General features: G+C 37.5%; 1 protein-coding gene across 3 annotated transcripts in view; it reads right to left on the bottom strand.

Moving 5' to 3' along the window:
- Positions 1-27,143, bottom strand: part of MRPS27 (mitochondrial ribosomal protein S27) — a 46,154-nt gene that overhangs the window by 17,770 nt on the left and 1,241 nt on the right. For all 3 annotated transcript variants that reach the window (XM_072360291.1, XM_072360290.1, XM_072360292.1), the window contains exons 3-4: positions 21,720-21,790; positions 20,099-20,157 (exon numbers count right to left, since the gene is read on the bottom strand). In XM_072360291.1, the coding sequence (XP_072216392.1) occupies positions 20,099-20,157; positions 21,720-21,790 (130 nt within the window). The remainder of the gene's footprint in view (positions 1-20,098; positions 20,158-21,719; positions 21,791-27,143) is intronic.

Raw genomic sequence — 27,143 nt, 5'->3', positions numbered from 1 at the left:
GCCAAGCTGCAGCACCATTCAGAGGCAGGGTTGGCTCTTCCATCTGAGTGAGCATCCTTTCCAGAACATTTATCAGATTAATGTGGCCACCAACTCTGTTTTTCCCCCCCACTGAATCTCTGCATATTGTACCTCATGGCTAAGGGCTACACAGATTGCCAAGTCTGTAACGGGAATGCTTTTCCAGAGACTACAGCATCCAAAAGACTGCAGTGCCAAAAGCAGAGCTAAACAGCTACACAAAGTCTAAATATACTACTTCTTCAGTGGCACATGAAAGCTCTCTCGTCAATTTGAATTTAACAGAAAAAGAAAAGTCTGCTTTGAATATTAAATTATGAACATCCATTTTGTTGCTCTAATTGCTTTCCATTTTCTTCCCCCTGGAATTCAAATACTGGGCAAGCAAGAATATGTATTTGATTTCATTGAAGATCTGTTTCAATAATGCTTACAGGAAGCATCAATTACAGGAATTTAGATTTAATCATACATTGATGAAACAATTATCTAATTGCTAGACTGTTCCACCAGCCATTTAAGATGGGTCAGAGCACAACACTAGCACCCAGCAACAAAGCTGTCCACATTCTTTTGAAGCTGCTTTACTAAATGGTTAATATTGTTTCAAAAGCAGAAACAGTAATCCTATAAACACATAACACTGATACTCTCAAAAACTTATGTCTTTCCTTTGATATAATCATTATTGTCCTTCCTACAAATTTGTTACAGAGAGAAGTAAACACTAAGAAGAAAATGAAGGTTTTAAAGGGTTTGAGTATTCACCTCTAAGCCAGTGCATATTTACTCTCAAGTATATTTACACTCAAGCACCCCACACCAAGAGAGCACTCCAGGACTCCATACACCTTGGGAATGCTATGGCCTAATGTAGCAGAGAAAGGCTTCTAGGTTCCAGTCACACTTGGACAGTAAAAGGTCAACAAGAACATAGTGAGATCTAAAAAATGTGATGAAACTGACCACAGAATCATAGAATGGCTTGGGTTAGAATGGATCCCAAGGATCATCAAGTTCCAGATCCCCAGGAGATCCTCAGTCATGACGAGTTTCTGGAATCAGTGTACAAAATTCAGGCACACATTGGAAGAACTCTCTAAAAAATCTTTGAAGGCCTGGGAGCATGTGTGGACACGTTTATATGCATACAAACGATCACAGGACCTATCAGACATAATTTTTATATGTCACTATTAATATCCACAGTCTTGGACTCCGTCTTCATTGAGTTGGGTACTACAGAAACAGAAAACTCAAGGAGATCCCAAGACAAAGAATTTTCTAGTTAATTCTAACAATTCATTACCAAACATTTACATGGAAATGAAGAAAGGGAAACGGCAACAGGAATCCGCGTGCATGTATATAAAATCCCTCAGCACGACACACTTCTATCAACCTATGATGTAGAAGGAGAACAGGAAGTTAAAGAGAAATAAGCACAGTGAAATCTTTAATTGCTTCAATCCATACAATGCTGAGATGAGCTCTGCCTCTGTTCTATAAGCTGAGAAACCAAGAGTATGTTTTCACATCTGACCTAGGCAAACTAAACAAATGTTGTAGCAGACGTTTTTATTTCAAATGGATCAGCAAAAGAATGAGATTGTGGTCCTCCACAAGACACAAACCAGGATATAATTACACAAGGCAATGTGTTCAGAGACAGATGAAAAGACAAAAGGAAGTTGAAACTACAGAAAGCAGAGGATTCAGAGTGAATTAAATAAAGGAAGCCTCTAGCAATTGCTTGCTGTGTGTCTAATGGATAGACCAGGAGGTTATCTTGCAGATGTCTGCTACTGGAAGTCATTTTTCTGAGAACTAATAAAAACCTGGGAAGAACGAGGCTATTATAATTCATTCAGAAAAGGCAAGGAGAAACATCCATAACATTATTAGGGGAGCTCACTGTTATTACACTTTCATGTGAACAGATGAAGAATCAATATGGTGATCCTCCTCATCACTGACAACATCTTGCCCCACAGATAATGGGAAGTATAGTATCTGTAATACAAGCAGTTACTGAAATATCAAAATCACTGCAAATTTAATAGCACATGATGCAGTGCTGCTAGGATTCCCCTTATTTTCAAAAATTGCTCAAGTAATCCAGTACAGAAACTTCATTTTCACAAAAACTGCACTTTTTATTGTGTAATAATAACTATTATGTAGAAGAGATACTACGAATACACAGTACAAGGCAACCAGAATATTTATAACCAAGCAAGTGCACACTTTCTCTTGCTCACAAACTGACCTATTAGGTTAAGAATGCATTCCTAGTTTAGAAATTCCCTGCACAAGGCCCCACTGCTAATTATTTACAGCAGTGCTGAAGTGCTCATGCTGTGTTAAAGAAACTGAACAATGGCAAAGTTTATCAGATGCTGAGAATGTCTTATGAAGTACTTTACTAACCCAGCAAACATTGGCATTCTCCCACAACACAGAAATGCCCCACATCATCCTTCTTTCTTTCTTTTAAATGGTCTTTCAGATTTATTTGGTGCCATCAAGTGGTGATACAGTCTAGTGCTACTTTCAGAAACCTCTCATTTTCAAGAGACATGATATAGCAATAATGAAAGAGAAGCACTGGGGTCCCACACCGCATCCTTTCCCCCACATCTGCTGCAAAAGCTTGTTGTTTTGGGGCAGCCACAAATGAGGAAGATTGTGAAGGAAAATCCGCTGGGTTACAGGGTAGCTGCTGCAGCTGATTATACTATCAGGAACAGCTCTACGGTATGGAGGGAAAGCTAGCTCAGCAGATTCTTTGCTAAACTGACTCCTTTTTGTACTTTATGGCTTCCCTGAGGGTGTACTCAACTGTTGGTACTGCCAGAGGCTGTCCTTGCGCAATTCATAACGTCTTTTTTTCTCCCATCTGTGAAATATAACAGAGCTTTTATTTGTCTAATATGTCTGACCTAATAAGGAAGTATTTTGATATGACTTACACTTACTGTGCACACAACAGTATGATCACTTAGACCTCCAGATTTCTTACAGACTTTCTAAACTTTACCTGTATTTTGCTGTGCTGATTTTTAATTTCCATATATGTCAGTTGCTCCAAAATCAATACTTTCTTTTTGTTTTCATGGAAACTACAATCGATGCAAGAGCACAGAACACTGTTTGACAAAGCAAATTCTCAGCTACAAAATGCTTGTTTTTCAACATAGGCATCTCCCTTAGCTATGCATTTTCACCACTGATGAACAAGAGCCTACATGCTGAACTCATCAAAAATCTGCACCAGCAGAGGTGACCCACTGCCGCTATTGCCACTGCTGAAACACTCCATCCTCTGCCTCAATGAACTCATATCCACTGTTTGGTCTTTAGAAACAGCAGTGGGTGACATTTTTTTCCACATGGAGAAATTCAGCGGCACATCTTTTCTTCATACACACCTCTACATCAGAAGCCATTTTGTCAGACTGACCCTCTGCTGCCATCTGTCACAGAGCAACATGTAACAGAATATTGCAGGGAAGGTTCAACCTCTACTGCCATCCAAGGAGCAGCCATCTGTAACACTGTCAGTCAGCATAGGAGCCATTACTTCTGCAGCAGCCCTCATATAAAACCACTTCCCTAACTAAAATCCCCTGTACGATAATGCTTTCTTATGTGTTAGAGATTCTTAAACTGTCTTCTGCCATATTGCGAGTACAGAAATTGAAACAAAAGGACACTAAGTACTCTTCATTCTCTCATTATTTCTAATATAGATCACTGAAATGCATTAATCTGCTTTCCTCAGAGTTAAAACCCCTAAGTTTCATATACTGTTAGTATACTAGTAGGTTCTGCTCCTAAGAAGGAGACCACCTTGGGACCAAAGTAAATCTGTCCCATCCAGTTTTCAGATCTCTCTTATTTAAGAATTAGGGAGAAGCAGAAGTTTACATGTTCATTTGCTTTAAATGGAAGAGTGCCGAATTTCTTCTCATCCCCTTAAAATTCTAATAAGTCTGAAAGTAAAATGTAAGGAGACTTCAAATTTAAAAAAAAAAAAAAAACAAAAAACAAAAAACAAAAACAAACAAACAACAACAACAACAAAAAACATCCTAAGAAATATCTCCAAGACAGGAGAAGGCACTTAGAGTTATGATTCCAAAGAAACTTCACATTTTACACAAGTCATACGGGGCTGTGAAGTTCCTTGGCAATGCCGTGGTTTTTACTTCACAGGCACGTTTTTTAAGCTACAGCACATAATGATCAAACAGATTCCATGCAGGCTTAGCTTGGAAACTGCAAGGCTAAGGAAACATCACCCAAAAGTCTCCCTTTGTCTGTGATTTCAAGCCGTGGGCCCTGGGAAAATCCTCTGCATTTTAAATTGCACCAGAAGCTCACATGTCAGCGTCAAAGAAAAAATCTTTACTGATTGTAATTTCCTTCCATACATGAAAGAAATTACTTCTCTATTTCTTTTCTGCCTGTTTCTGGGCTGAAACCTTTCTTTGCATACATCATTTCAAAAATTTCACATATAATCATATAAATCCTATTGGAAACACCTCATAAGTTAACTGCTAACTCAAGTAAAAGCAGAGGGAACACTTAGGTGGTGAAAGAAAAAACATCAAATAGTATACGCAGTAAATTTATTTTTAGCTGATGATGTCTATATATTTACAGAAAGCATATGGATGCCTTCTAACAAAAGAAGTAAGAAGAGAGGTTAAAAAAAAAGCTGACAAGTCAGCTATAATAGAGGATAGTCTAATGCTTTGTATTCTTATACAGGAAGCAGCATGCAAACTCCCTAAAAAAAGCCCAGGTTCATTATTTGTTTCAATTTTTATTGACTGTCTACAGACTTGATTGCTTCAACTAGAAAATTAATTCCTCTAAATTAAGCTCCCTCTACCTACTTATGAATGCACATTTCTTGCATAGTATTTTTTATTCAGGAGATACACAGAGCTCTAACACTACTGATGAATGCAACCTCAAAACAGACTCATTTCAGACTGTGAGAAGTGATGGTACAGAAGCACGTTCTAAGATTAAGTCTGAACAGGAGACTTCCAAGAATGTTAGCAACATGTAGTCTTGCTTCCACCAGCTATACACATTTACCTTTTATTTCTGCTTATTCTGATGCTACAGTATCATTTTTTTCTTAACCTTTGCACTTGGTAAACCACATGAGCAGGGAAGTGAGATGTTTTTAGTGGCAGTACATACTACTTTATGTCCCTTAGGCTTTTTCAAGACCTTGTTCTGGTAACCAACCTTTCCTAACAACCAAAGGGACTGAATTCAACTCTCAGTAGTGTCAACACACCTATTTATGTCATTACACAAAACAACCTTTCTGCAAAGAAAGCTCTGCTTTGCAGTCTTTTTAACACTGTCTATCATGCACAGCAATCAACTACATGTTTTTTTGCTTCTTTTACCAACCCAACTACTTTTTCTGACAGTGAGTTTTCAGAGTTGCTTAATGAAATGGCAAGTTAAATTTCCAACAGAAAAGGCACTCCTACCTATTGTTATCAATCTCCAGCAGTACATCACTAAAAAATAATCTTCCTCTTAATAGATTTAAGGCACTCTTGTAAGTAAACAACAGTGAACAACATTAACATACTAAAAAGAGAAAAAATCAAATAGTCACAAACCCTAGTCATATGTTATAAATTTCATTAAAATGTTTGAATGGAGGAGAAGCTTTCTGCAGCACAAAAGAAAGGCTCTACTTGCATATATATTTAGAGAAGAACCATTCAAAAGGGTGAAAGCAACAGATCCAGAGCCTACAGCAAAGACTGAAGCTACTGACTGAGATCCCTGGCTCTGAAACATACCTGAATTACTTACTGTACTCCCCTCTGCTGACTGTCAAGGTAACAACTGCAGTAACAATGCACCCACCACAAGAAGCAGTCATGAATCCTTCTAAAGCAGGGGGGAAAAACTCTTTCAGACATCTTTATCAACCTCAGTATCTGCATGGGAAACTGTTAATCACAGCCTGAACCTCTGATTAACCATCTGAGGCAAGTGACGGGTCAGCTGCAGGGGCACAGGTGAAGGTAATTCAGCTGTCAGCGGTTATTAGAAGGGGGTAAGACAGTTTTTATTCTTTGTTACACGCTATAGCCCTATAGTGATTGTATTCCCATTAGAAGGCACTGTCACTGCCATTTTTTGCCAAACACGGGCCCTTACTTCTGCTGCCTGTACATGTCCTTTTCTTCTCTCAGTCTGACCATCAGGTCCTTGCTAAGCCATGCCAGTTTCCTGCTGAAGATGACGAAAAGATCATCTCCTTTTTTTTCTTTATGACCAAGAGAGAAGAAGGAAGTGAACAGCATTCAAAATTTACTTCCTGTTGCTTAGAGACACAGCTGCAATGAAAGAAATAAAACAATAAGATGCTTCAATACAGCATTCCTATTTTTTCTCTCTCAGGATAATAGAAGGTCTCTGGTGATTATGGGCTCATAACCCTCCATCTCTACCAGTCTTCCAGGGAAAAACCAGCAAGAATTTCTCCTTCAGCTTGTAAAGAACCCATACTACTTTCATCGCAAATCTGAAATTCATTTAAAGAGTTAAGAAACTGGAAAATCTTTTTTTAATAGTAAAGACAATAAAAAATGAAGAACTTTTCCTCGAACTGCTGACAATAAAGGGTATCACTTCTAAGATATATTTCTGATTAAAATATTCTTGGGCTTTTACAGTTAAAAATCTTGTTTTGAATATAAATTCCATTGATAATCTAGTGGTTGAGAAGAAAGTATCACAGGCAGAGGAAAACAGAGAATGATGGGGTGAGCTGTTGCTATAGTGATTCTGATTAGATACTCTCTAGTGCTTTGCCTTGTCCCCATGCAACTATAATGAAATCTAATTTAAAGAAAGCTAACACTTGCATTACTTATATCTTCTCCTGGTATCTTGGCATAGAAAAATATAGATTAAGAACTCTAAAACACAGTAGATCTATTACTTTGGAAATCTCAGCAATTTAACCGTGTCATACTAAAATCTGCTGTATTAGAGCTCAACAGAAACTTAGTTCTGTTGGAATTATTGCTCATCTACCTGAAAACTTCTTAATGCAATAGCTGTAAGAAATGGAATAAAGCGCTGTTCAGTTTGCTACAGTTTTACCAGCTCAGTTTTACCAGTCATTACTTCAACTAACTCTCCACATGCCTGAAAGACAGTATACAAGTTATCAACTAGGTATACTTTTTCAAAATGAAACATCTGTGAAAGCCTGTTTCTAATTTGAGACTCATGAAATCAACTTTGCAATTGGACGGCAAGTTATTTCTTACCAAAGAGCTAATGCTTACTACATATTGATTGCAGGTCTAAAACCTTCTACATACAAAAATATTAGGGAATAGTAAGGGTATTTAACTTCTTCAAAGCCCAGTGGCACAGGAATGTCCTTTATTTCACTGTATATGATGTCAAGCACATCAAACAGTATGCAAAGTAAGGATAAACAGAGTGAATCTGACTCAAGCAATCACAAAAATGCTGCTCTACCATGCCTGTTACCTGTAGAAACAGTAGGTTCTTCACCACAAGTACTGCACCTGCTATAGGACAAATGCTCCTCTATGTGGGTGGAGGTACAAGATGCACACTGAACTAGCCTGTGAAGCAAAGGATTTCAAAATACAACAACCTATGTTGTGGAGCTTTCCCTTTTGGAAGGGGAACGCAGCAAAGACCAATGGTTCCAAATAAAATCCACTACTACCAGCCTGTTAGGAAAACCAACCTACACTCTCCCGATCTGTCATGTTGCAGTGGCCCACTCGGATCCTGTATTCAGAATCTAAATAGACATTTATAAGCATCCAGTTCTATCAGGCTCTGAGCTCAGCCAAAACAGTCTGGCTGCAACCATGCAACCAGTTCCTTATCTGCTAAATACTCTACTCTTCAAATCCATTTCTCTCCAATTTAGAGATAAAAATGTGGTAGGGGACCATGTCAAAGGTCTTGCAGACATCCAGGTAGATAATATCACTGCCTTCCCTTTGTCCACCGATGCCATCACTCCATCACAGAAGACGACCATATTGGCCAGGCATAACCTTACACTGATGGAGTCATGCTGGCTGTCTCAGATCATCTGCTAATGTGCCTTAAGATGTCTTCCAGGAAGACCCATTCCATGATCTTCCCAGACACAGAAGTGAGAATTACTGTCCTGTAGTTCCTCCCGTTCTCTTTCCTCCATTTCTTATAAATGGGAATGACATTTCTTTTTTTCCAGTCTCTGGGGACTTTACCTGACAGACACGATTTTTTTATATAATGGAAAATAACCATCATATGTAACCACAGTCACCATAGAAGCTCAGCTCTGTACGACCTTGGGATGCATGTCATCCAGTCCCATAAACATGTACATATGTACAGACATGTACACATTCTCAAAAGTTGGTCTCAGATTTGCTCTGCCATTACAGTGGGTTAGAGTTTGTTCCCCCAGTTCCCACCTAGCAGTTTGGATGCAGAGTTGTTGTGAAGTTCAGAGATGCAAGTATCCTGGCTGCCCATTAAGACTGAGGCAAAGAACTCACAGAGTACTTCAGTCTTCTCCGTAGTTGTTGTAGCCAGTTTTCCTTTCTTATTTAGCAGAGAGGGTATGTTCTCATTGGCCTGTCTCTTCTAACCTGTGTACCTGCAGAATTCCTTCTTCTTGTTTTAACATCAATCACCAAGTTCAGTTCCATCAGTACCTTGGCTTTCCCAATCCCATCTCTGCATGTGCGGACAGTATCCTCATGTTCTTTCCAGGTGACGCTTCCTTGTTTCCATTGCCTGTACGTACCCTTCTTTTCCTTCAGTTTGCCCAGTTAGGCTTAAGAAGGGGTAATTTTCTCCTTTGTAAAATGAAAACAGCAGTAAAAGAGGAGAGATCAGAACTGGACAAATGTCATTTGAAGAGGTTGACCAAAAAGTAGACTCTGAGATTAAAGACAGCTTTAGACACACACCCAATCTTGGAAAAAGATATTACTCAGAAAGATGTAAACCTGCTTGCAAAGCCATTAACCCAATCCATGCACTTTCAGCTTGTCAAGCTGCATAGTAATGACCAAAAACTAAAAAATAAAATCCCTGTTCATTTTTCAGGAAGAGAATTTGTGTTTGGTGTATCTACATTTACAGCTGATAGAACAGTATTTTCTACCACTTGCTCTTCTGTATATCCTCCAGTGCTGAAGACATACCAAAGAATGCTTTCATCACTGACACTGTAAACATTCCTTGAACTACATTCTGGGACACATCCCTACCTAGTCCAAAGATACAAACTGTTCATCTAAGCCTCAGTCAGCTGGGTGCCCAGCACACAACATATGCACAGGGATCATGAACATGACTGAAGTTGGGAGGCAAGGACCACAGCTCTATCACATTTCAATAATATGTATCACAGTGCACCAAAAGACTTGCTAATGGATGAAAATGGAAAATAAATGCTGGCAAGAGAGCACACGTGCAGCTATTATTGAAGTGACCAACATCATTTTTAAGATAGCTCTTCAAGCTTTCAAGCTAGCATAGCAAATGGGAAACAGACAGCTGAAAAAGCCTGGGGACATGCCAGAGTTTTAGCAAGTAAGGTAAGGCATATGATAATAAGGAGGTAAAACAAACTGATACGAGGGCTTAGGACTTCTATTTAAGTGTTAACATCCCTGCCACACCAGCCACTCCCCCCCTCAAAAAAAAAAAAAAAAAAAGAGTACATAAGGGATTGTTCTGTCTGTGAACTGAAGATTTACCGAGTAAAGGACAGAGATGTAAACCAGGGTAGCCAGAACCCTGCCAGAAGGAAAATTAAAGGTAGCTGAGCAGAGTGATGGGAGTCCTTGGTACACAGACACACTGAAAATACAACAGGCCTCATTCCAGCAATTCCAGCAGACAGTACAGATATATTACCTGGAGCATGAAGCTTTAAAAATAGCTCACTATTAAAGAAGCTTTTTTTTTTTTTTTAAAGTAGACACTGAATTTTCTGTTTTTTCACTTGGATAGTAGGCATTTTACATTCAGAAATTTGCACAAAGAGAGAGAGAGAGAGAGAGAGAGACGACCTCAGAAATCACCCCTAGAAAATGTTAAACTATGACCTTTGATTATTCATTGTTTGCCTCTATTCAATTACAGCACAGAACTGTTCTGCAGGTCTGTTTGCAACACAAGCTTCTTTTCCCTCAGGAAATAAAATAATTTTTCATAGGCAGGAATGTACATGATCCAGAGGTAAGCAGCAATGCAAGATGGATAAATGTATCTACTTTTTTTTTTTTTTTTTTTTAACCCCCCGGCACATTTTGGACATTCTGAGTAAGATGAAAGGAAAAAAAAAAAAAAAAAAAAAAAAAAAAAAAAAAAAAAAAAATCATCAGAATCAAGCAACATTAAGTTAGCATGTCAAAATTCTTCATTACTGTGGCCAATAAGAAATCTACAACCCTATGGATATAATCAGGTAATTTTCAAAACAGCTTAGTCACTGACTGTTCAACAAACATCTTCAGACCTACCAAAGCACAAACACCCATTTAGGTAAATTAAAACAGTCATACTCCCAACTACTGTGTGCTAAAGAAAAAAATAGGTATCTCCCTGACAAGTGATTTTGTTACAGTCATTTTGTCCATGATTACATGTAACAGAACAAGTAAGACCATATTAAGTGTGTGAAGCACTACTCCAACCTTTACCAAGGTCCTTTCAACATTCTTCCAATTTCTAAAAGCATTTACATTCCAGAACCTGCATCACTTCTACTGTCGGTTGCTACATACTGTGCCACAACATGCAGAAATTGACAGTTGACATGCAGAAGTTGACAGAGCACAACACAATACATATTCTTTTGGATTAATCCAACTGTCTCTGCTTTTACCAGGAAAGCACAGAACGCTCTTTTTTTTTACCACTGGGAAGTCTAATAAGATGCTTGACCAGAGCATGTTAATCTTGAATGCTATTTGGAATCTAACAAGCTTGTATACAATGACTCATTTAAAATTCAGATCACGTGGGTTTTTTCCTTGTACTGAACTAAACAGAAGGGAAGCTCCCATTGAAAAGTGCATGCAAACCTTCTATTTCAACTGTGACATAATGCAAGAAAAAAGATTATAGTGCCTTTGTCCTTCTCTCCATCAGTTGACACCACAAAACCTGCATATGATTTGTCACCATTCAACAGCACTGAAGTCTTTTTAAGAAATACGGTGCAGAGGGGAAATCTCATGCAACAGAACATGTGAGAGATGTTTTGGCTTCATCTCTGCTTCCTCACATCCTGCAAGAGTTGGTATGAAATCAACAATGTCATCAAACAGCCTGTATGTTTGTTATCAGCACTCACATGACACTGCTGGAGAATTTTTCTTCAAGGACTGAAATATTGCAAGGAAAGAAAAAAGAAAAAGACAAATAAATAAATCCCTTTCCATGCTAATCTACTGTAATCTGGCTATTTCAAACACTTAATGGATCGCCAGTTCCACCTCTTACAAGCACTTCTGTTAGTTAAAGTAAGAGAAAAACAAAACAGAAAATCCTGTGTAAACTCAGGTAAGAGGACCAGCTTAATAACATGAACATTCAATCCAACATATATTTTAACAGCTTTGATAAGCTACACAACTCTGATACCCATTATCAGGACACTAGAGAGCCAACACTACTTTCTATCTAGATTTCATCTCTGGCTTCTAGTTAGTTTAAATTTCTCCAGAATAAAATTTACAAAGTCAAAATCCCTTGGTTTTAAAAACTAACTTCTAATAAAACACTTGTTCTTATCTCAGAAGTTCCTCCACAGCTGCTTATACATTTCACCTAAGCCATAAACAGCCTAATTCATTTGAGAGAAAAACATCACTAATGGTAACAATAACTTCTAAATTTCTTTCACTCTCTCATTTACTAATGAACACAGTAAGGCATTCACAGCCATTAACATTTGCAAGAAATGCTTCACCTGATTTGGAAAACTTCTGAATTTTCACTCATTTCTAAGTTTTAAAATTGAGACTTTGAATGTGGTTAGGATTTTCCCTACTTACAGTGGCACAAAACTATATATTTCCCAAAGGATAAATGTGCTACTTTCCTTAGCTTTCTTCACTATTTCATACATTGCTCATGCAGAAAGATGAAGTTAAAATGTCTTGACCTTTTCATTTTCATTTGAATAGTTACCTTCACTGCTGCTTACACCACTCGTGGACTTAAGCAGTGAGACTCAGTAAGTGAAAGCTGATAAAAATGTTGTTTAGTTCATCTTGACAATGAGTAATTTGTGAATGAAAGCAGCAAGAAACAATGCTTCACTGTTCTAGTAAAAAGATGAATAAAGACAAATAATAAAAATACATACAAATAGTATCTGCTCATATCTGCTCATTTCACCAAATAGAAACAAGACTTCCTCTATTGATAAGGAAGTATTAAATGCAAAAGATATTCGGATGCTTTCCATATTACATCTAATTTAATTAATGTTTATATAATCATTAAAATGTGTACATTTGCAGAAATGTGATACTTTTATTCAAATTTATTTCTTAAGAAAATTATCTAAATAAATAAAAACAGCACTCTGGTAAACACTTCTTTCTTTTTAAAAGATTATCAATGATGAAATTTTATCCTGCAAATGAATACCTATTAACCTGATAAGTAAAAATACAGTGCTCTTCTCGGTCAGTAAAGAAACAGTTCCAAATTTAGTACAATAATTCCAAACAAAATCAAAATAGCTTCAAGAGTTATCAGAAAACAACAATATGGCTTCCCTTCAAAAGATAAAAAAAAAAAATATTATAAAATTTTATTAAAATCTTTTATTTGAATTCATGTTTCTTGCTTGTAGATTTACAGTGAAAACAAATTCAACATTTCAAATAGTTCTAATTCAAATTAATATCCCTGTAGTAAAACAATTCTGGTCCATAGCACATCGAGACTATTTTTAATGCTGTATTTCATTGTTATTTTTTTCTGTTTAGATTTCTATCAATCAACCAATAAATATTTGCACTTTAAAGGAATGATTCAGGTTGACAAGTACAATAACCACCACGTCAGCACTTCCCAACAAAGGGATCATCACGGTTTTGTATACAGTTGTAAGCCGAATAAAACTTCAATATTTTATAACCATAGTGGTAATACTCCACTTACTTGTAAAAGATTGCTTTACTACCTAATTCTACTTAAAGTTATAACAAGAGGAATTCAAAAGAAACAATTGTTCAGTTCACACAGGTTTGGACCTACTGTCTGGCACTGGCTGCCAATACTATTCAGGAGCTATAATCAAACCTAAAGTTCCTTTCAGGAGAAGCTGGATGGGGTTAATTCTCAAGTGTATCTTTACAATTATTCGTCATCAAAGCCAGCCAATGAATAATCTCTGCATGTGTTTAGTGTTTTAAATTCTGAAGCATATAAAAGGCCTTACTCTGTTCTGCTCATCTGTATTCATATGAACTGCTCACTCTTTACATTTTTGGCAGCAACTCTCTAGATTCTGTCTGGACTTTCAATATTTCTAAAATATAATGCACAATCTGTCTTCAGATGGGCTTCTTGATGGTGCAGGAACTTATGAAGGAAAACAAACAAACAAACAAACAAACAAACTTTAGAATGCCCCTTGATACAGCAAACATCAGCTTTATTGTGAGAACTTGTCAAACCCTCACGCAGTGCTGCTGCCTTTTCTCCTTCAGCATATAATGAGCACAACATTCAGCCAAAATCTAAAGACTTACAACTCATACTTCACACTATTTCCAATACTATCTACTATACAGAATGCTCTGAGCTGTTGGCAAGAAAGATGCCTGCTGAATGATATGCAAATTCTTCTGAGAATAGTAATGAAAGATTTTCTGCCAGTACTAAGAGCATAATGCATCTAGAATCATAGAATTGTTTGAGTTGGAAGAGACCTTTGAAGACCACCTCTTCCAACTCCCTTGCAATAAACCTAATCACCCAAATCCACTGGGCATCGCTGGTGTCTCCACAGATGGGGCATCTACCACCTCCCTGGACAAGGTGCTCCAGTGTCTCACCATCCTTATTGTAAAAAATTTCTTCCTCAGATTCAATCTAAATATCCTCTATTAGTTTGAAACAACTTCCCCTTGTCCTGTAACAACAAAACCTGATGAAGTGTCTGTTCCCTTTACACACTGAAAGGGTGCTACCGGATCTTCCCAATGCCTTGTCTTCTCCAACCTGAACACCTCCAGCTTTCTTAGCCTGCCCTTGTAAGCAAGGTATTCCTTCCCTTTAATAATTCTTGTGGCCCTCCTCTGGATGTGCTCCAACAGGTCCACGTCTCTCCTGTACTGAGAACTCCACAAATGATGTAGTACCCGAGGTGAGACCTCATCAGTGCAGAACAGAGGTGCAGGAACACTGCCGTTGCCCTGCTGGCCACACTTCTTTTGATGTAGCCCAGAATACAGTTGACTTTCTGAGCTGTGAGGGCACAGCGCTGGGTCACCTCCAGCTTCCCACCCACCACTAGCTCCCGTCCTTTTTGGCAAAGCTGTGATCCAACCTTACTTCCCCTAGACTGTACTGACAGTGGGGTCTTACAACAACCCAAGTGCAAGACTGCTGTCTAGATCTCTCAGGAAGGTATCTTGTCCATTGGGTACATCAACCACATCACACAGCACGGTACCATCTGCAAACCTGCTGAGTGTGCACTCGTTCCCACTGTTGATGTTACTGATGATATATAGACCAAGTCAGTTATCTCCATGTTGCAATCTGACCAATTTTATCATGCTATTTATTCCAAAATTATTGGGAATTCTTCTCCTCTGATATTAATACATAAATGCACTTCACACAGTAATCTTACTTTCCCCTGGTTTTAAATATGAAGAGCTTTTAAAATCCAAATTCCTATCTCTCTTGAATTTAGACAATGCAGCAAAAAAAAGATTACTGCTGAATTGAAGTCTTCCAACTTTTTCCTCTCTTTCTATGAAGTGTCTTGAAATTTTTATCTTGTTTCTGCAAAGCTTGAAGGATGGCCTTTATAAAAGACCAGATGAGCTACAAAAAGCAGACAACTGAAAAGATTTGTGTTACAGGAAGAGACCCTTCTAAATACCTTCCAGTGTTACACCTTTATGGACTGTTCTAACACACTTTCCATGCAGATCTGCACTGAGTCCATCAACTTGAATACTACAGCTACAAGACTCAGCTTGCTGAAATTTGGCTCTGGTTTCCCAAACATAGCTGCTAGTTATTTTCTCCAAAGCTTCCTATGGTTCAAACTCTGATAAAACTATGGACAGACAATAACAGTGGACAAACTCTGAAAGGTGGGAAGGAGAGTAAGCACATATTGCAGAAATGACTCAATACTAGGGCCAGAAGAGCTATGAAGTCTACATGAATAGAAACCTTCCATCTGCCGTACTTACCTGGATAGTGATCAGCAGTTCTTCATACAAAGCAGCAACCAATACTGACCACCATGTGCAAACACATTAGAGGAAAAAAATAAATAAATAAAAAAAATCTGTATTTCTGTCGATCATTTATCGCAAAACACTGGAACATCCTAATTAAGTAAACCTCTCTAGTACTTCCTTTCATTGCAGCTCCCATGCTGCCAAAGGGTAGCTCAGGTCTTTTGCAAATTATGTTATTTTGCCTTGTTCAGGTTAGGCAGGCATCCAGATCAGTAAAACATACCATTCTGCTTATGGAGTTTTTTTTTCCCCTCACAAACTTCCATCATTTCAAAACATAATGACTGCACGACTTGAATAGCAGGCAGACATTTCTAACTCAATTACTAATATGTATATACATTTCTTGAACACTCACTGTGAAGGGGGCTAGGGCCAAGCCTATGTCAGTTACACCTCTATGACAAAGAAAACAACTCAAAGAAAGAATTAAGTATCTTGTATGTTTTGTGTATGTTTATTCTCCTTTTCCTATTTGTGCTGGAACAGCTTAGTGGGCCTCATTACATTTTGCAGATGTATCACTTCAGGTGATCACATCAGTGGGAATGAATAGCATGCACACTGTATACCAAGAGACAACTTCTTTTGCAGGTGCACTGTGATCTTTTATTATAAGCAATACTTTAGAGTAACTAGATGTTTTCAGCATGTTAAATCAGCTGATTGCCATTGAAGTATCAAACACTGGAACTCTCACATCTAAAAATCAGATATGCAGATACAGATAATACAGCTGAAAGTTACTTTACACAAGTCATTGGAGTAACTGATACAGTAGCACTGCAAAGACTCAGCACTTTTTCACACATATGGAAACTGCTGTTATCCTAAAATCACTTCATTGCTGCAATTAGGCTTCAAAAATACCACTTTCTGCCATGAAAGATATAATGGAATGCATAAGAACTTCTAATAATTTGATACAGGAACACTTTTTTATTATAGTCAAATACTGCTTCCAGTATCAGTCAAGTAAAGTAAAAAATTCCATTGAAACTATACAAGAATTTGGAGAGCACATCCACATACACAAACATCTGCACTTCACAGACAATATTTGTATTTTTTTCCTATGTTGAGGTCATGAGTTCAATGCAATTAAAAAACCACTCAAGGAATCTCAGCAAAATTTCTGCAATAGCTTTCAAACACATTGAAAACCATTCTCGGCATAAAACATATATACTGAATCAGCAAGTTACCTCACTATAAAACTGCCATTATGCTAATGTTTTGATCATTTGAAAACCACCCTGATGTGAGAAACAGTGACATTTCAATGAGACAGGACGAAGTAAGGCAAACTGCAGGTCTTTGATCTAGCAGAAAGTGCATTCTGATTAGTATTTCTACTGAGATCCTAGGAGATGAAAGGATTTTTAAGTCTGACAGCTAGGGTGGGGAGGTATTCAGAAGAGAACAAAAAGAGGAGTACTGAAAGCAGGTGATGTCATGCCTTTACCATTTTACTGACATGCTCCACAATGCTGCCTAGTAGTTTCCACATAACTATTTTTGAGAGCTCGAGATCCTCTGTGGAGACAGTATGGCTAGATATTCACTGTCATAAATGTACAAGAAGTTAAAACAGGACTAAATGTAACATGTATATTGTGCTTTGTGGCCTTGAACACATTATAGTGATACTCCAAAATACTACTTTTCAAAACTATGTCCTGCCTGACATAACAGAAGAAAAGCCCACTTACAAAGCTTGCAAACTCTGGCACGCCTGTCTTCAGGAAAAAAAAAAATACACAGTGAAAATGGAAACACCGCTGTTCTTCTCCTGAATCCTCCCACAGGCACAGTTTGCCCTTTCGTATCAGAAACATCTTACAAACTTTTAAGGACTTTGAAAGTGACTACCCTTCAACTCAGACTGCCAGAAACATGCAACACTGAGGACAGATGTTAAAATCTCTCCTTCACACTCTGCAAGTAGTTAAGAGGAAAAACACAGGACGCTGGGGGCAACTTGCATTGCTACATTCAGGCAAATGCACATATAGCCAGTTTACCAGGAAACATAGCTGCCATTTAATCACAATGGATTTGTATGCTTTGGAAGACAATAAAAACTTCTTCAGTGATACCACTTTTCTCTTTTTACAGAAAGCTCACTGTCATCACAGAGCAAAAAACTGTGCTTTGAACTGTTTTTCATTAAGGAAGTAACAAACTAGAAAAGGATTTCTTGACAAAGCTTCTCTATTCCTCGACTCTCCCTCTCTTCCACCTCCTTAAGTCTCACGGTGTGGCCACTTTTGCAGAACTCCGTGACAACATCCTCCCAGCTGCCAACAGATATCTTTATAAATGTGTCCTTTATCTGAACTCTAGCCTAAGCACAAAATGTAAAGAATAATAAAAGGGACCTTGTGGGTACCAGCCACATCTTGTATTTCCTGAAGCTAGCAAACTTATTTTCATTTGAAAGGGAAGCTTATGTTATAATTGGGATTTTTACATTTTCACATGAATTACAGACCTCTTTATCCTGTATTTCACTACCTGCATGCTAATGTGCTTTGAGAATAGTTCCATGTAACATGCTGGAATGAAGTCTCCTGGAAAACTGATGCTAACATCACCAAAAGATTAAACATTTTTACAGCAGAACCAAGCAACATTACAAGGAAACATACAAGAAAAATTCCAAGTACAGAAGTCTGACACATTGGTACCCTTCTATTTTCTCCTTATCAGCTACCAAAATTCGTATCAATTACAAATGATCATACTTGATGCACGCATAACTAACCTTACTAAATGCAGGAGAATTATAGCCTAGAGAAGTCATAAATGACTGCAATTATTTTGAACTGCAAACCTCTCCTTTACAATATGCTCTTAAGGATTAAAAAAACCTGTATTTTAAGCTGAGGTACTAATCAGCCACAGACAGCATGAAGAAGACATTTATGCTAGAGATTGCCACTCTATTTTCTTCTTGTTACTAAAAAAAAATTTTTGGTATTTCTAAGTTTTTGCCACTCTCTCACGTTCTTGTTTTCAAGAAGGAAGAAAAAGCTGTTAAGATACATTACATATGAACATCTAATTCTACTACCAGGATTTTGCCTGCTGCATTTTGAGGCTCAGCAATTAAACTACCAAACTTTCCTCTTGGCTGCCTTGATGCCCCAACTCAACCAGCAAGAACTGGAGTCTCTGTGGCACATTTCATGTAATGAACTTCAAGAATGCTAAAACAAGATACTAGCGGTGCATCTGTAAAATCAATTTAAAAAAAAAAAAAGCAGTCTTAAGCAAACTTGATTTTCCTGTTTTCTTCTCAAAGGACAAATGAAATTTGGTCCAGAAGTAATTGAAGCTTCACTAACCTGCACTTTTTATGAGAGATTATTCTTCCTCCTTTTATTTTTTCATTGTAAGGTATCACTTGTAATAGCAAACTGGATTCTTTTGTATACAGGTTAAAGCTGAGAATCACAGAATCGCAGGGGTTGGAAGGGACCTCCAGAGATCACTGAGTCCAACCCCCCTGCAAAAGCAGGTTCCCTACACCAGGTTGCACAGGTAGGCATCCAGGTGGGTCTTGAATATCTCCAGAGAAGGAGATTCCATAACCCCCCTGGGCAAAAGGGGGTTCAATGAACTGAGGTTCAGTTACTGCTCAGAAATACCAGAAGATCAGAGATCTTAAGTATCATGAAATCGTACACTTACCACTACAAGTCTATTTAAAGCATCCATACCATAAACTTCTTCATTAAAGTAACAGCAACTGTTATTTACATACAACCACATAGCATTGTTTGTAAACATGCTTTCCCATCCACTTTGATTATATTGGTTACTTTATCCATGAGATATGCAGTCATCCATGAAACTACTAGTCTATTTTAGAGATCAGTGAGGTTTACTGCCCTCTCAAAGTCAATATTGAGATGTATTGACCTGAAGCTAGCAAGCATTCAATCTGATACTAGCAGCAACAAAAACTAGTTGCAGAAAACCCTAACAATGCCTGCAATAAGGTTAAGGTAGTTTATCTGCAACACAGAGAACAAAGATTCTTTTAAAAAAGCAACAAAACCATGCTCCACTTAGCCTTGCTGTCTAGTTCATTACCACAGCAATCCAGTTTACAGTTCTGTTCATTCAAGCTAGTTTCCCTGCACTCACGCAATGCATATAGCCATTTTAATTATCACTTGAAAGACAAAAAAGCTTGAGTAGGAAATACTGTAAACAGATGTAATTCTTTAAAACACCAACATCCATAATTTAAATCATCACTGGAAGTAGTTTTAGCTGACCAGAAGCTCAGACTAACATGCCTGGCAGAATTCAATGGCAGAGGTCTGGAAAGAAAATAGCCAAAACAAAGGGGAAGTTAACAAAAAGGCCCTTGGGTGTGAGTTGAAAGATATTAGATGCACGTATTTTTACAGCACATAAAAGGGTCACGATCTTAAAAGGTCAAGACTTTATGATATTTACTTGTATTCCTGAAAGTTCATGTTGGAAATAAAGACACTTACTTGTAAAGGTAATATTCGGCTTGATCCACTTCCTCTCGTGAAGAAATGTTGTCAACAAACTGGTTAAAAAATAAGAAATAAAAGCTTAAGAGGAGGCACTTATCTAGCACATTAGAAGAAAATATCTCTTGGATAAACACAACACATTTGTTCTGCACATTTATGTATCTGACAATAATGAAGGTCTTCAAGACTTCAGTTGCTCCTAATCAGGTTTCTTCTAGGCTGCAGAAAGTAAAATCTTTCTAAGCTCAGCCAACTCTCCCCGAGCTATAAGCAATACTATATATCATACATGGAGACAATCTGAGAGCCATGTCCCCCGTACAGCACAGTACATGCTATTTTGCTTACTTTTTGCTATTTTCTCAAAACATATCCCTTGAGCATGCATTCAATTACTAATTTTTTAACCTATTTTCAGTGAGTCTCAACATTGGTTTGTTTTCTTTCTAAAAGGCTTTCTTTTTCCCTTTGCCTTTTTTGTGCATTCATACTATAAATTCTGAAGGACAATGGCATCTTGTATTTTACCACACATACAAATAACAGTAAGAAAAAGAAATCAACCTCCATGCTGCTAAGTGCAACTTTCCTCCCATTTAAAACCTCACAAAATTCCCTGTCCTATCAACTACAAAAACAAGGTTTTCAATCAGACTTTCTCCTATGGTAAGAGTGAATCTTCTACTCTGGTATGTTATACATGAGCGTAAAGTTACACAGTGCCTTTAGCTCAGAATACATAAACAACATGTTAGGAAGGTCAGTGCTTCTCTTTAACCTAAGAATAAGCTAAAAATAACAGTTTAAGCTGACTGGTACTTGTTCGTTAGTTTCTTAACTTTTCTTGTATATACGTACATATCGATCTCATCTCTCAGTATGGCAACAGCATGCCTACGTACTTTATGCTCATTTTAGAAAATCTGTATTTTATGTGAGATCCAGGTATAAAAAAGAGAGGCTGTCTGAAAATCTAAAAATGTCACTTATACAGTGCAGAGGTCAACCCAAAGCAGAAACATGAGGAGGGTACAAAGTAAATCTGATTAAGTAGTAAAAATGAGAAGAACATCCATTTTCTCTATGGATAGTTTCAGAGCAAAAAATCAAGGACGTTCAGTAACTGCACAAGTTGTTCTGTGACTCTACGGATAATAGTGTTAATGATTCTAATTACAATTAGTGCACCAGAACACCATTACCACAGTGGTGTTTCAGAATGTAGGCAGTGTGCTAACACATGGCATTCCCTTCAAACCTGGGTTCCTATAAAGTACCGGAGAGGACATTAACAGTCTCAGTAATAAAGACAGAAAACACAGGAAGGGAGGAAACATATATTATGAAAAAGTGTAGCCCACTAATAAAGTCAAACCCAGCCTTGCTGAGAAAAAGTTCTATTTCGGCTTTGAAGACCCAACAGTCCAGGTTCTAACTAATGAGCACAAGGAAACAATAAAACAGTTTTATACAGCAATTTAACAGTATAACAAGACATTTATGATCCCACAGCTCACATCAGAGGTGCTATCATTTATATCCTCTGAGCTCCCTTGATTACATAAGCACTGCATTGTCATTTCTATCACTTCATGATTGGAATTTATTTTCTTACCCGGGCTATCGTCAAAGAGCTGACAGGCAGCTTTCTTTCATAAGTTCTGTCCATTAAGTTGGCTAATTCAGCTAGAGAAAAAAGAAGAATAGTATGTTGAATCAACTGATATTACAGAAATACTTCCAGAGTTATCATTTAACTTGGAATAGCTGGGGCTGTTCAGCTTGGAGAAGAGAAGGCTCCAAGGTGACCTGACAGCAGTCATTCTTAAGGTAGCTACAGGAAAGAAGGGGACAGATTCTTTAGCACCATCTGTGACACAACAAGAGGAAACGATTTCAAGCCTAAGGAGGTTGGAGATTTATGCTAAATATAAGGAAAAAGTCTTTTATAGTGAGTGTGGTGAGGCACTGGAACAGGTTGCTGAGAGATGTGTTAGATGTCTTGTCCCTGAAGACTTTCAAGGCTAAGCTGGATCAGGCTCTGGGTAACCTGACTGAGCCGTGAGTGTTCCTGTTCACTGCAGCAGAATTGGACTAGAAGACCTTTAAAGATCCCTTACAACTCTAAGCATTCCGTGTTTCTATGAATATAACCTGAGTATGAAATTAAATTGATTCCTTATCAATATCTCATTTTGAAGTTGTATGAAAATAATATTTTCAATTATTTTTAAATATACCAACAGGAAATAACTTGTGTAAGGGTTCTCAGCCTTATAATGTCTTGGATGAGGTAACTAATATAACTCATCTAAAAAGCCTGAGCAGATGCCCTGATAATTCATGTTTGCTTTCAAGCTTCACACATGCTGAACAGTGCCTTTGTTATTTGTCCTTTGTAAACAAAGAAACACAAAAACAAGCCATACCATACTCATATACCCCACAGCAACAAACAGCAGGTCAGAAGAAATTCTGTTAATCAAACTGGGCACTGTGCCAGTGCCTTATTAACTTAATAGCATCTTGCTTCAGCAGTCATCTAACAGTATTAAATTGACCGTACTGGAATTTTAAGCTTTTGACTGTTGAACAGGTAGATTAACACTGAACTTCATTAATTTAATCTATAGTTTTAGTTTTGTACCATAACTGGAAACTGATGACTCAGAGACTAAGCTATTTATATCAGCTGTTAGGCTCTTATCTTAGACAAGAACTGGTGACATTCGATCCATAATATTTAGAGACTTGAACCATACTCTCTCCTTTCAGATTTCCATGTGCAGGAATCCAGTATATTATCTGTATCATTAGCACTGTCTTTCCTTCTTTGCATTCCACAGCTCCTGGATCAGTCCCATTGGCTGCACTGCAAGAGCTGATGGCTTGGCTTGTTACAATTCATTTTCCAAAAAGGCCATCTGACCTCAATACCTGAAGTGAACACCACATCAGAAATTACTAAACCATTTATTCTGGCAATCCTGGAAATGACAGAAAGCAGCACTGTACAAGTAACTATACGAGAAGTGATTTAAAATTGCTCTTGTATCACCAGTTACCATTGAGAGATATACAGTTCTAACACTATAAACTGCATTCAGTGCTACCCTGATCCTACAGCTACTCTCTAAAATTGCAAGGCACATGCAAATATTTTTTGCTACCATAAAATGAGGAGTCTTGCTTGAATCCTAAGTTTGTATGATGCTGCCGTCTGCTGCATACCAGTATTTTGTATTTATGTAATACCTTGAAAGTATTCTCAGGAACACCAAAAGACCATCTTTGATAAGCAGCTTATCTCCAAATAAGTGAACATTTCATCACCATGAAATGAAAGGGAAATTGAGAACAAAAGCGCCAAGGTAAGGACCAGATCTTACAAAATTTGAGAAGGAAATGATGTAGGCCACCAAAAGCATGCTATACTACAAAGCCACTAAGAGAGCAGATCAACTTTTAGATGGTAAAGCATTTTCTGTGGGAAAATCCTTGCAGAAACATCTGTATTTCACTTTGCATCTCCTGTTTCTCCAGCACTCCGGAAGGAGCACACAGGTAAAGACTATAAGGACATTTCCAACAGTGACAAAAATAAGAAGAGAAACACTGCAGCCAGGTCAACTTGACGGGAAATGGCTAGATTCTACTTGAACATACTAAGCCAAATGCCATCCCACAATCATCAGTTGAGTTTTCAGAAAAATATTCACTCTGAAATCTCCTGCATTTGATGATGAAGCAACAGAGATCTGACGCAGACAGCTGCACAGATTGGGGAATAATTATCTACTCCAGAACAACTTCTGTTAAACACCTCACTGAAAACTGGAAGGTGATACTTAAAACCACTACAGACCATACTCAGCTCCTGAGTCTAGCATTTCTTTAATCTAGGTGCTCACAAAGATGAAAAAACTACTTCACAAAATATTAAGTATGTAAGGAGAACATAATTCCAATAATAATAAAATGCCTTAAGTGCAAGATTCCAAGACTGTTACACACACACGATTACACTGGGGGAGTTCACATGCAGAATTTTAATGACTGATCTTTTTTATGTTGTCTACAAAGACAGAACTCTCCACCAAAACTTCAGCATGGAAAGCAACAGGAAATGATGATTTATCAGCTCCAGTGTAAGAGTCACAGTAAAATAGGAGTTAATTAAATATAAGGAACAGGAGACAAATCAAGTTAATTAGAAACTCATTTTGTTTCCAGAAAAAAATAAGTGCTTTCTGCTGTAGTTTCTAATTATAAATAATTAGCAGTAAGTTTGCTTTTTTGAACAATGCCTAAGAACAGACTTCTCTCTCAGACTTGGATTTGAAGTAACTGAGCTATCTTTCTTGAACCAAGATTACTCTTGAAGTTTCTATCATATAATCAAGATTAAAGTTTGCTCTCAGTTAAAAACTTCCCTACAGAAGTGCTAGAATGTGAATGTCCAATTCTTCTACTTAAAGGCTGGGGTGAAACCTGAATACCAACACTGGTAGAAACTAAGCAAATATTTTAATGTCCAAAGCAAAATTCTGTATATATTCTGACAGATACATGTTGCAAATGCTTTCACACTGTGTACCTGCTAGCATTTAGTGGAGAAGTCAGCAGTATGAATATTATCTCATATACACTCTCTGCCTAAAAACTTCCAAAATACAAACTTCTGCAAAATTTTAAAACCTCTACTGGTACACTTTTGTGTTTTGCAGTACCTCATGGATTTAAACAAAACAAGCCTAGAGTCTGAGCAATGGTCACAACTTTTAGACACAATTCCATGCCTGTCTTTAAAATATCAGTATGTCAGTTTTCACGTTCACCAACATGAATAATTTCATTTATTCTCTGTGACTTGATTTCTTATTGCCTACAGGGGTGAGTGTGAGCAACAATTGGGAAAATATTGTCCCTAACCTGCCAAGTCACTACTTATGACATCTAACACCTGTTTGGAGGCCTGAAAAAAGGAAATAGGAAAAAAAAAAAAAAAAAAAAAAAAAAGAAAAAAAAAAAACCACACAAAAAACTGTTTCAATTTTACTCCAATTTTCTACCTACTCATGGTATGTGGATACCCTACAAGCAGCCTGCTTAGCTATCATGTAAAGTCACAGAACATGAGTTAACCTTAACTCTTCAAAGTGGTCCAGGACGTGTCAGAAACCTAGTGATGGGACAGTGATGGGAACTTAAAAGCTCATACAACTGAGCCCCAGATTTTTCCAGAAAGCAAAACATGAAGGAAGGCTGAAGTGCATACAAGCCTATGTTTCACAGTTCTCTGTTTATCCACATTTACCCTGGCAGCTTCTGGAAAGAACTACACCCCTGTACCATCAAAAGCTTCAATTGGAAATTATGGGAGTTTGCAAAGGAAGCGCCGCCACCTAGTGTTTTGGATAAGCCACTTCGGGTACCAGGAGGTTTTTTTAAACAAAAAAACCCTGTTACCTATCTCACTCGAATTCTGACACCCTCTCAGGTTTAGATAATTGCAATCTTTCTCATCAAGGTACCTGCTGACACTTAATTTTACCCTCGTTTAGCAACAAATCAACTGAAACACTATGCAATCAAAGTCCAGCCATGCCTCCTGTCCCCTTGCTATCTTTCAGTAAGTACAGCTCTAATTTCTTCTAAACTCATATATCTTCCTATCACCACACAGTTTGTAAATTCCAAACTAAGTCATTTATAGTACTTTAATCTTTTAAAAAATGTTCTTCTTTGTGCACAAAATACAATTTTTTTCTTTCCCACATATTTTTCTGTACTGGAGTTTGCTAACGCTTGGATTGCTCAATTGATATTACAGAAACTAGAATATATCTTATACAGACACAGAAGTGAGTTTGACATAGCAGCACACCACTGTATCAGACAACTGGCTTCATACGTATGTAAGTAATACCTTCATCTTTCAATCAAAAATGCCTGTTTTTTCCCCAATAGTGTATTATATGTAATCATATAATATCTAATTATAATATTATAATTATGTAACATACAATATAATTATGTAACATACAGTATATTGTCATGCCGTAGTTCTGCAGAATAGCAGTACTGAAACTGTGAGGAATAAAAACAAATCAGTATCTCAACACTAAGGATTCATGCCAGCTACAGTCACCATTTACTATACGGAAGATTGTATGCACAACCATGCGACTGAGAGCAACACAGCCAACATCCCTAGTGGTGCCTAGTCTCTGAAAAGACTAAAACAGCTGCCAATGAATTAACGGAATGACAATGCAAAGTAGTTCTTCAAAGTCCACACTGCAAGTATCTGCTTTGGATCAAGATCTTTGGCAGAGAAGCATCAAAACCTGTGCTTGATAGGTCTTGCTAGGCCTGGTGATAGCCGAACATGAACTGTACTCAAAGTTGTACAGTGTTTTCCTCTACAGTGAATCAGTATTGCGAATACAATTGGTCAAAATATGAATTGCATTTTATCTGCAAGTGACAGGTTCAAATGTGAAGGGGCATCAATGTCTGCAACTACAGACTGAACAACACCTGTTGGTTGACAGTTCCAATGCACTACTGGATCCAAGCTATATTTATCAGCCCCTACCAGCTTTTCTGGTCCATGTACTGTAAAATAATAACAAATAAGCTTGCCTCTTTACAGACAAATAGCAAATAGGTTAGTGGAAAAAAAAAAAAGTTATAATTTTATCTATCCTCCTGCTTGAGAAGAGCCCTCAAATTTCACCTCCTGATTCTTCTTTCAGACTCATAATTTGTGTTACAATTATAGTGTTGACAATTATAGTTCAAGTGACACTGAATGGAAAATAGAAGACAAAGATTATGCATCAGGGAGGTCTCCAGAGCTGTTTCATTTATGGTACAAAAATTCTGCCCCTATTAAATAAAGCATATGTATCTGTAGAATAGAAAAACATTTTCCATGATGCTTACCATGCAACATAGTCACCAATAAGATGTTGGCATGTCATCTGAAATTTACCTCAAAAGAAAAATTTAAAGTTTCAACAGGATATGTACC

The sequence above is a fragment of the Excalfactoria chinensis genome, chromosome Z, assembly GCF_039878825.1.
Source record: "Excalfactoria chinensis isolate bCotChi1 chromosome Z, bCotChi1.hap2, whole genome shotgun sequence".
In the NCBI taxonomy this organism is placed as follows: domain Eukaryota; kingdom Metazoa; phylum Chordata; class Aves; order Galliformes; family Phasianidae; genus Excalfactoria; species Excalfactoria chinensis.
Note: the sequence above shows the minus strand (reverse complement) of the source record. Positions and strands in the feature narration are given on the sequence as shown.